This window comes from Atta colombica, unplaced genomic scaffold (assembly GCF_001594045.1).
Source record: "Atta colombica isolate Treedump-2 unplaced genomic scaffold, Acol1.0 scaffold189, whole genome shotgun sequence".
Lineage (NCBI taxonomy): Eukaryota > Metazoa > Arthropoda > Insecta > Hymenoptera > Formicidae > Atta > Atta colombica.
Genome location: NW_017259281.1, coordinates 2,737,404 through 2,749,212, shown reverse-complemented (window position 1 = coordinate 2,749,212; position 11,809 = coordinate 2,737,404). Strand labels below are relative to the sequence as shown.

Below are 11,809 nucleotides of genomic sequence, written 5' to 3'. Positions count from 1 at the left end.
AATTTTTTAATATATTTGCTTCCTTTAGCGAAATTTAATTTAATTTTTTAAGATTAATTACATTTTTTAAATTTAATCGAGGATTAAGAAACACTGTCTAATACTGCTTTGCAACACGAATGTTAATAATTATTTCTGATGTATTTTTGCTTACTGAACATAAATTCGTTAACAAAATTTGATTAACACGTCGAAATTTTGAAAAAAATAGCATCAACGAGAAAAATGATAATTTTGGTTTTCATAATATAGCATAATGTAGCATCGATACTAATTTTTTTTCTATATCTTATTAATGCCATATGAAAAAATTAAATTTTAGCTTTGAAATGTATTTTGTTCGTTCTTGTATGATTTTTCATTTTTGAAATATATTAATTTAAAAATTTATTATGTAATACATGTAGGTATCTATATGAATGTTTAAATGTGTATATTACAAATACAAAAAATTAAATATTGATATTTTCGCGTGGCATTAATGAAATTAAATAAAAATGTTGTAATATTATAAAAACCTATCAAAAATGTCATTTCTTGCTTCTGCTATTTTTTTTTAAATTGTGATGTGATAGCCAAAAACGGATTCATCTTCAACAAGTAAAAGTATATCGAAATTGACTGTTTATGCTCCTGATGAAAAAAAAAAGAAAACAAATTTTGTTGGACAATAACTTTTATATTTAGATCACTATATACTGGATTTTTTTACGAGTGCCGTGTAACTGGCTGGCTTTCAGAACGCTAACTGCATGACGCTAGTTGCATCCGTCTGCTCGTGATGTAAGCTTCAACATATTGCACACGCGCTCTTCGTCGACCTTGAAAGAGCTTTTGCTGTGAATGTATTTCTTCCAATCTTTCAAACAGTCATTTCCTTTATCCATAAGCATAAAAACGTGCGTTAACAAGACTTACCGCAGAGATTGCAAAATTCTTAATTTCTTGCAGTCTTATATTACGAATGTCACATCCCATTATTATAGGATAACATAATGTAAAGAATTATGTCTCAATTACTGTAATGATAAATAAATAAATATATATTATTGTCGATGTTATTGTAAAAACAGAACGATATTATCGTAAAAACAGAAATATAAATTTTTTAATTATTTAAGAAAACATAATTCTGTCTTAGAATTAACAAATTGTAAGTTCTGAAGACAATTAATAATTTAAATATTTTTAAAATAATCCTTCTAATGTTTTTAAAAATAAAGTAAACAAAATAGAAATATTTTAATTGTATGCAATAATTAACGTTGAATTGATTAGTCTTAAGAAGAATGTACTTTCAGAAATAAAGCTATTAAAAAGAATCCCTATTTGCTGAAGAATTTGTCATTAAAATTGCTTGCATATTCGATTCGCGAGTGAATTGCCCTGTTGATATTTCATCGATATTTTACATAATCAAGAACCATAGAATTAGGGATTAGTAAAAAAGTAATATCACTTTCAGACTCATTACAATACGTGAAGTTTCCCGCGCGAGAAATTTGGTTACTTTCTAAGAAAACTGTTCTTGTGCTTCAATATATTTAAATTTTTAATCATTATCATTTCTCAGAAAAGTTTTGCGCATTTGTACGTGCAGTTTGGAATTATTCAAGCGAAATTAATGAAAATATAGACACATTCAGCAATTTTTGTCAATTGTTTTCATGAAGTTGAGAAAAAGAGAAAAAAATTTGGTTTCACTAATTGACTCGCGGTTCTCGCAATTCCGATCATTTGAAACTTCAGGTTCGATGAAAGATTATGCAATAGAGTTATTTTATGACGAGCATATGTTGACATAGAAGTTGTTACTTTCGATATCCGGTTTGTGGCTGGAAAATAATGTCCAATTTTTTTTATCCTGTAAATCACAAGCTGTATATATAAATTTGTTCACAAATTTAATAAAAAATATATATAATATCAACAAGATGTTAAGATACATAATTTTTGCCTTACTGACAACATTAATCGTATGGAAAAAATGTAATGTTCTGACGAAAAAGAGATCAACTGTGGCTTTTGCTGGTAATGATGAGGAGAAACATGAGAGAAGATATCATAATAATTCTACAAGGAAAGTAGAATGATTTAGTGCAATAGTATCAATATTATTACGTTACATCAGTAATATCAATGTTTTTTGTGCCTACTTACTATTTTAACTTTTTAAACTGCATTCTTTAATTATATTATATTCAGTAAATATTAAAAATTTAAGTTTTTTTTAACAATAATTCAGCTCTTTCAAACAACTTTTATTTAAAATTTAACGCTTGAATCGTTGAAGATTTTTTAAAAATATCAGATATAAAATTGCTGTTATTTAAACAAATAAAGTATAATACTTACTTTGCTAATTAATTTCTACAATATCTCGATATTAAGGTCGCCGACTTGACATTATCTTGTAAATAACGGAGAATTCTCGACTAACATTTTCGACAGCTATACTCCCGACAACTATACTCTTCCGTACGAGCTAACATATCAATTCACATGACATATCAGAGATATGATGTCTTTTTACGCTCTATTTTGTCTATTTTGATCTATTTTGTGCCATTTTATTTAAATATTTTTTTATGTCTTATAATTTTGGTGATATTCATTAAAAAAAAAATTGATTTTTTCTAAAATAATAAAAATAATAAAAATAGAGGGCTATGAACCGAGCAAGGACTTAGTGCTAAAATATAAAAAAATAATAAACAAAGTTTGGTGAAATATACGTTTCGATCCCCAGAGTCATTCTCAATGTTAAAAATTAACAAATTTAAATTTAAACGGTATATACTAATATATACTAATTGTCGTTCTAAATAATTAACAATGTTAATTATAATAAATATAAATTATAATTAATTATAATAAATAAATAACAAACTTTATTTTATAAACTACTTGCACTTAGTTGTACTTAGTTGCAGTTGTCAACGAATATCTTCGTCTCGATTAGACTCGGCATGAGTATAGAAGTTTTAACAATAAAGTCTAAAAATTATGAATGATATAAAATTTTAAGTCTTTGTAATTCATCATAACAATAGAAATCACAATTGAACTATTCTGTAATAAAGGAACTCAGAAATTCAGCCATGAAACGTTACTTTAATGAAAAAAAATCACAAAGTTACATAATGAAATCATGTAATTAAAACAAGTAAATCACATAATGAACTGTCCCAAATCAGTGTGATTTTTTTAAAAATCATTATTTGAAAAATTATTTTATTTTACTGGTATGAAATGACAATCGAGTCAGTACGTCTTCATATGTTATGCATTGCTCGATTCTGAAAGCCGTTATACTTAATGGCCGGAAAGTTTTACACATCTTTTCTCTGGAAACGTTCGGCACGGTAATTCTGATTATCTCTTCGCGAATGTTTCCAACAGGATAATTATGAATATCTGAAGCGCGACCGTTTTGTGTTTCTGGTTCATTTAATTTACCTATAAATAAACTACAAGGAGAATTAAACGGTATGCAGCTGCGCTCCATTGCAGATGGTAAAGACTTCGAGAACCATCACATAGTTCATAAATTTCAAACTGAGAATACATTATTAGTGATTCGAAAGGATGCACAAAATTCTTGTTTTATTTTTTTTGCAAACAATAAAAAAATACTTATTTAAAAATATTGACATTAGTATAGCTTTATTACATATACGATGTACTGATACTATTTTTAGCGTTTTGTAGTTTATATATAATACATACATACCTGTTTCTGCAATTTTTGCAATTTATTATTTGTGACAATTATATTATATAAATCTTGTAGAATTACAATACTTTTTAAATTAATTATATCTTTAAAATACTGTGCAGTAAATTATACAGTACTTACGACAACTTGATTGATAATTATTGTATTGACAAGGAGAACTAATTCGTAATGTAAATTTGTCACTTAAATGGAAAATATCAATGAAACGTCAAAGATTGTACCACCAATTGACTGCACATAGACCACAATATTAAGAATAGTTATAATATCTGGGATGATGGATAGGTCATATTTATAAAATCTGTCAATCATGGCAAGACAGAACGACCACACGTAATTTAAAATAATTTACCGATGTCGCTCAAATCGTTCCGCCTTCACACGATCAACATTTCGTTTTTTGGCTGAAGGAGTTGAAAGAAAAATTTATTTGTGTTTATTCAGGAGAGATACAGAGTGTACAATGTTCACAAGTTTACAAATTATGGATGCCCTTGCTCAATTTTTCATTTGTGCTATTGCCGATTGGTTGCGCAACAAATCGGTGATCATTATCGCGCACGTGCATACAGTATTCACGATCTATGCGCGGGTGATGCACACTCGGTCGACGCATTCGAATTTTCATGAGAATGCTCGGAAAACAAAAATAGCATTTGCAAGAGAAAGAGAGATGGAAAAAGCATTATCTCGGCTGTATCGTAAAGTCGGTATATGCGATTGCTCGCAGAAGTGCATCACGTACGAGCACGTATGGTCAATGTGCACGTAACAAATATAATTTATTTTACAGTAACTCATCGGATAAGTTTCTCGAGAATTGCGACTGTACGCGTATAAATTCATGAAGGTTTCCGCGTACGATATTTCGTTTGATTTCGGTAATTAAACGCATCACATATTGTATTGAAAAACAAAAAAGAGCTTCAATCGTGACACAAGACGTGAGATCCTAAGAGTGATTCGTAATATATAATATAATATCTGCGCGATAAAATCATATGCATCGATTCCGCATTTCCCGCGACATAAATCCTCGCGACTGACTTCGTTCTTTTTTCCTCCTTCAGCGTATTTCCCATTTCTGTCTCGTGTTTCCTCTCCCTTTTTTTCTATATATAATAAAAGATACGACTGTGGATGAAAGAGACGTAGCATTTCCCTTCCTGTTACCCCCTTGCCACACTATCGAAATTGCAAGATGCCCACGTCGGCCAATGGTGGTGGTTTTCAGGAGAGGGAGAGGCTACTAATGTGGGAATTAAGAATGTGCTATAGACATGTCTAGCTATCTCTGAGATAGAGAGAAAAAGAGAAAGAGAGAGAGAAAGAGAGAGAAAGAGGAGAGAAAGAGGTACGAATCGGGCGCATGACAGCCGCGAATCAATAAAGGAGATAAGATTTGGCATACAAGGATAACATTGATGTTCACTAGTCGCGATCCTCGGTCTCCATTCGCCGATAGGTACCTCATCTGTTCGCTAGCGATCGTGATAACGGTCCACATTCTTATCGTACGCCTAAATTCTCGTTCAAGCTTTGTGCAAAGTATAATACAATCCCTGAACCTAAAGAATTTAGGAGATAGGTCCGGAATATACGAACAATTACTCGATGAGTTTAATGTATTGAGACAATGATGAATGCTGCAATGGATGATCGGGGATTAGTGCAATAAGATTCGATAATACGGAAAATTGATGTAAAAGAGATTTATGCGACAGATTTGAATGCCATAGCATTTATGATTGATGAATTCTGATGCGTGCGCGTGCATTTCTTGAATTGCATACAGTTTGTTTTGTGAGAGAAATAATAATAGAAGTTTTACGTAGATAATATCAGTAGCAACGATGATGATAACAACTTGAGTACGACACGCAGCGACATAGGAGAAATATTAATAAATTAAACAAAAAAATTTATTTCGAAAGATACTCGAAAGAAAAACTATATTATTCCAAATTCATCTAAACGGAGAATTTTTATAAATTTTAGTACGTTCATTCACATAAATCATCATGAGATTTTTAACTGTTCCGTTTATTCAGAACTACATACAATGTAATAATCATTTTATGTGAGAAATAAGTATGGATTAAAAAAAACTGAAAAATTTTAAAAATTATTCGATGAAGTGCCTATACAATACATTATTGATGAAAACGTTAGCATCTTTGTCATATTTTATTGCGTGATGCCATTTGAGATGTGAATTCGCGAAGTTTTTCGACTAATCGATATCATTTTCTAACTAAAAAAATGGCTCTGCATAAGAAAAAAAAACGTATTGCACCGTAATATTCTTTATGAAACTTAATTGTTTCATGCTACATGGAAAACATAATTTTACAAGTATCTAAGAATTTAGATATAGATCTAAAAATAAATTGGATTATTAATACAATTATGCAGAGTATGATACTCAAATATGATGCTGGAAAAAGTTTTGATATTCTAATAATTAACTTTACTTCTACATAATTACTTTGATGAATTATTATGCATCAACTAAATTATTTTTAAATTTATATCTAATTAAATTTTTAGATGCTTCAGCAAAATCATTTTTCCGTGTGAAAATACACATTACGTGTCTCCACAAATTGAACTTTCGTTAGTTATAATTATATGCGTGCGCATGTATATGTGCATGTGCGTATATTCACCAGAATTGGCAAAAAACGTTTTTTTTAAAAAGAACAAAACATTGTGTTTTAAAAAATATGCTTTTAATGCTTTGTACATATTTTCAACAATATTATTACAAACATTTTAAAAACATCGATTAAGCATGTTTTGAACAATTTAAAATATGATTTTTACCAACTCTGACATTCACACATCTACATATCGTTAAATGTTAATAAATTACGTGACGAAATGAATGAATGTCCAATTTGTTGGAGACAATCGCTGGATTCACACTGGATTCGACGTGCATTGACGTTCTACAACTAATCAAAAAGTAGAATTTTATTTCGTATCGATGATACGATGCAAAATCTAGTGTAAATTCAGCAATTCATTGCGACACGTTCCTTTTGTCGCCAAATAGAGATCCTAAGTGTATCAACTGTATAGACTTAAAGAACTTTATATTTGTACAAGAAAGAGAAAGACGTTAATAACAAAAACAAAAATGTATGCATAAACTAAATGTTTTTTCCAATGGTGCGTAAAAATTATATTTATTAAAATATTTGAGCTTCGCACAAAGCACATCTTGGATTTAGCAAAGTAAGATTAGGCAAGCAATTTAAGAAAATATAAAAGCTACAAATATTTTTGTTTAGAGAGAAGTATAAAATAAATTTGTTTGCAGAACAAAAGACATTCGATATTTTAATGATATGTCGGTGAATGAACAAGTCTCATAATATACTAAAATTTTTTACAACATAATCACGAAAAATTTTTAAACAGATATTTACGGACAGATATAACAAATGAAGTATTTAATCATTATTGTATTGAATATCGCTATATATTATGCATACATTTACGTATCGATTAAAAAAATGACTTGAGTGATAAACTTGAGTGACTTTATGAGGAGATTCTGCAATTAAAGTTTGAAAAGCAATATTTTAAAGAAATAAAAATGAAGCGATTATTTACTTAATTTCAAAACAAATCTATCCGACCTCATCTGTGCGTTATGAATCATAATTTCTAAATCATGAATGATTATTAAAAATAAAATCTAGGGAAAAATGTAGGAAAAAAGATCTTCTCTTTTTACGTGGAATCTATACAGGAGAGGAATTACGATGTCGATCGTTAACTCATAAAATAAATCCATGACTATTCCACAGTACCGTATGATCATTAATAATGAATTTGATTGGATACATTTATGTATACTGATGTATCTAAACAAATTCGTTGTAATTTCTTATATGCTAAATTCTTTAAAGAGAGAGTCATGTTTTTAATCATATCACATACAATACGTGTGGAAAGCAAAAGGAGGTTTATGATCAAACCAACTGGTCTTCTTTGTACGGTACTGTAACATACCTCAATCCCAGATTCAAGCATAGAATTAGCGTGAATTCATGAAAAAGTGAAGAAATAAAGTAGCTCTATTACTGTTTCTTAGTACATAGGAAAACGCGTATTTCGATCAATAAATAAAACGACTCGTCGAGACAAGCTTTGAAAGAGTGAAACCTCATCATCTCAGGCGCATCTACGAATATATATACACAATAACGGAATGATTCCTAATCACTAAACATTGAATCATGACACTTGCAAAGCGTTATAATCAACATTTTCATGTTATACTTAAAATTTAATTAGTAATTACCGTTAAATTGTTTATATTGCATTAATAAAAATTCCAACGTAACAACTGAGTTGCCAGCGGTGTCGATTATGAAAGAGAAAGTGATATTTCTTCTTATATTTCTCAATACTAATATGAATTGCGTCTGAAATCTTTAATTTGTCAAATATTACTCTGCAAGTACTTGATTTTTACGTATATTGCGGTATTCGCAAGTTTCGTTTACAAGTACCAAAGAATGAACATCAAATACCTTGCATACGATTAGTGGACATGCCTTTAACACATGAATCGAGGACTGTAATAGGCGAGAAGATAATCGGAATCAGGATCAAGGATCAGAGTCGTAGACTGGGAGCGAAGGTAGTTGAACACCTGAAAAAACTCACCGATTGGTGACAGGTGGTTTCAATCATCCAAGTGTCAGCCCAATTCTAATTCGTTAAAGCTATAACTTTGTTTCTGAGCAAAAACTAAAAGGCGGCTCCATACGAAACTGTTTCACGCAATATAATCATCAATAAGATAGTCAATGGCCTATTTGGGATGTTTCATTTACAAGTTTCTATTCTTATCTTCCTAGAGTGACTATTATCTACGTACTCTGTAAATAAAACATCCTCGGGTTTATGCCAGTGTCGGTGATTCTTATAATGCAATTATTGCATTATCGATTGCATTACAGTTGTATAACGAAAAATAATGAAGAAAATCATTATTAGCGTCTTTCTTTACGTGCACAATGGTAAGCTTCGGGAGCAAATAATATTCTATACTGTAACTTGCATGGAATATCTAATTCTTATAAATAATAGCAACATTAAGTATCGCGTAAATAATAGTTCATACTTAATACAAACAGTAAAGCGTATTAAAACGCTAACAGTACAATACTGTTTGCAAGTCCCTAAACAGGTAGATCATGGTATGTAACTTGCATACGAGTAATAAAGTATATCAGAGTTACTTACAACTAAATCATATGCATTTTTAAAGCATATTCCGCAGTGCATTATAATAATGCACTTTATATAAGAATATATTTTATATTTTGTGTTTTTTTTCTAACATGCGGAAACACTCGCAAAAATACGGAAATTTCCATACATGTAATTTTCTCGATCAAACTATTTTTGCTCGTCATATAAATTATGTAAAATTATGTTACATCAAGTTATTATCAAATCTTAAGTTCCTTGTTCAAGTGTTTATCGATAAAAAAAAAAAAGAGTAATGTAAATGATATATACAAAAAGGAAATATAAAAAGTATGATTACTATTGTTTCCAAGCGAAATAGATTTAACCTTCATGGTAGCAAATTTCTTTTAACTGCGTCTCAAAAGTATTACTTCAGTGATACAGATGACATCACAGACACTGGCACAATCGCTTAAGCTTTCAGCGTAATTGTTCCCATTGACTGTCGATGTTTTTTTTATAATACTATTAATTATAGTGTCTCACATAAACACATAAATCGTCATCAATTGATTGATTCCACCTGGACAGCTTCCTCCATTGCGCTGTTTTGCTTTTACGAAACGAAGGACTTACAGTGGGCAGTGGATGGTTGCATGAGAAATGTTTACAGTCTAGATGACCCAGAGGAGCATCTGTGGATTGATGTGAGATAATAATTCCACGATGATCAAGTGCATACGAATCCTTCCTGCGCTACTGAAGTTGTACTAGTAGGTCCTTCCTAAACAATAAATATACATCAAGGAAGAATAAATTATATATATAGAATATATTATTATTAATTGTCGTGAATAAAAAATTAAGTTTATCTTAATGCATTTCCATTCGATGAAATATAAATTTTGCGATTGAGTGCCTCCATGAAATAAAGAAGAAATTATTTAATTTGTTATAGCATATAAATTTTCCTATTTCTTAGCTTTAAGATATTTTTTAGAATCATGAAATATATAGGTAAATTGCTATCGATGTTTACATTTCTAGCACATCTAGAGTTCTATATCAAGCAAAAGAAAATATATCAATAGATGAATACAATGTAAAAAAAGTAGATAATTAAATCTGTTACGTGTTATCATGCGTCTACTCTTTTTTACTTCTTACCTAGCAATAAGATGGAGAAAAAAATTTTGTGATAAATTAAAATTTTTCACTTACTGTTTTATTTTCATGTTTAATTTTATCCTGTTATAAAAATTATTATTCATTATGTATAATATCTTACGTCCTTATTAGTTGATAGAGTCGGTTTGTATTCATCCATACTGAAGCCAGAATTACTATCTTCTCCGCAAGATTGAACTACTAACGTTGTGTTCTCCGCCTAGAATAGGATAAACATTTATAAAAAGATTAGACGATTCAAGTGATGCATATAAATGTAAAGAATTACATTTAATAATTAATGTTGTGTTCTTCATCTAGAATAGGATAAACGTTTATAAAATGATTAAATCAATTCAATCAAAGTGATGTGTACAAGATGTCCGGTCATAATAGGACCTCCTATGAGTACGTAGATTAAGCTGTATCGAAGGCCTGTAAAATTTTGCTATTTTTACAATAGTTAACGAGATATTAATTAGAAATCAAATGAGATCGCCAAATGAGTATATATGCTCAGCCTCGGTAGTCTCTAATTAATTTTTTGTTAACTATTGCATATAAATTACAAAATAGTACATTTTTTCATTTAATTTCGTCCGCTCTACTTACTCATGAGAGATAATCCGATTATTACTGAACACTCTGTATAAACATAATATCCGTATATTTAATTCTATATCTAGATGAATTTAAAATATTTTGTTTTTCTTCGACTATTTTATAGCATATGTTATAAAATATATGCTACCCACTTGTTCTTCTGCCTCATTGATTCGTCGCTTTTTTCCACACGCATCAAGCGTCTGATCTGATAATCTCTTTCTGCTACTTGTATCGCCTTGACTCCGCGGCGATACACTACCACTGTTTCCATTTCCAGCAATATTGCCATTTCGATGCATATTGCTAGAAACCTGCAAAAATTGTATAGTAAGTATGTAATTGGATATTTTAAATTTCAATTTCTAGTGAGTAAACTATAATTGAACTGCTTATAAAATATAGATCTATATTCTCTTGTATAATATATATGCAAACATTCTAAAAATATTCTCTTGTATAATATATATATATGTAAACAACATAAAATTATCAATGTTAAAATAAAATTCAAATAAGTAGAGTATATTTCCCAAACCTTCCTTTCCTTTTTCAGTAAACTTGGAGATACATAAGTGTGCAAATCCTTTCTTTTTACATGTTTAGCCTCAATCCACATTCCCTCCTTGAACATATTTATTTGTTCTGCTTGCCTTTCAACTATAAGAAATACATATATAGTTATATATTCCAAATGTGTATAATTTATAAGCTATCAATTAAATGTATTTAAAACTCAATCGGGACAGTCGTTACTGAGATCCGATAATTTTGGCAGTGCCATGTCGAGAAGACACTATCGTGTCTTCAGATAGTAAAAAAACTTACCTGTATCCACAAAGGATTTGATATCGTATGTAAGGTCAACATTGATATTCTCGCCCTTTTCGCTTTTCTCGTTCTTTTCGCACTTAGAAAAAGCCAGGCCGATAAACCACATAGAACAATGTTTGCCCGATTCGGGATTTAATGGTGGGAACGCTTCCGGATTAACGTGTGCCAAAGTAATATGAGGATTCCTTTCCAACATACCTGTGAGAATGGTTGTGATTTTGCCAATTTGGCATTCGCGAATTATTAGTATCG

The 11,809-nt window shown here is 30.0% G+C and overlaps 1 protein-coding gene across 1 annotated transcript in view; it reads right to left on the bottom strand.

Moving 5' to 3' along the window:
• Nucleotides 1-9,498: 9,498 nt before the first annotated feature.
• The window catches only part of LOC108686713 (poly(A) polymerase type 3), a 4,759-nt gene continuing 2,448 nt past the window's right edge, over nt 9,499-11,809 (bottom strand). Inside the window, exons 7-11 of the mRNA XM_018192149.1 lie at nt 11,552-11,755; nt 11,262-11,383; nt 10,876-11,037; nt 10,242-10,340; nt 9,499-9,737 (exon numbers count right to left, since the gene is read on the bottom strand). Coding sequence (XP_018047638.1) covers nt 9,684-9,737; nt 10,242-10,340; nt 10,876-11,037; nt 11,262-11,383; nt 11,552-11,755 — 641 coding nt within the window. The 3' untranslated portion in view covers nt 9,499-9,683. The remainder of the gene's footprint in view (nt 9,738-10,241; nt 10,341-10,875; nt 11,038-11,261; nt 11,384-11,551; nt 11,756-11,809) is intronic.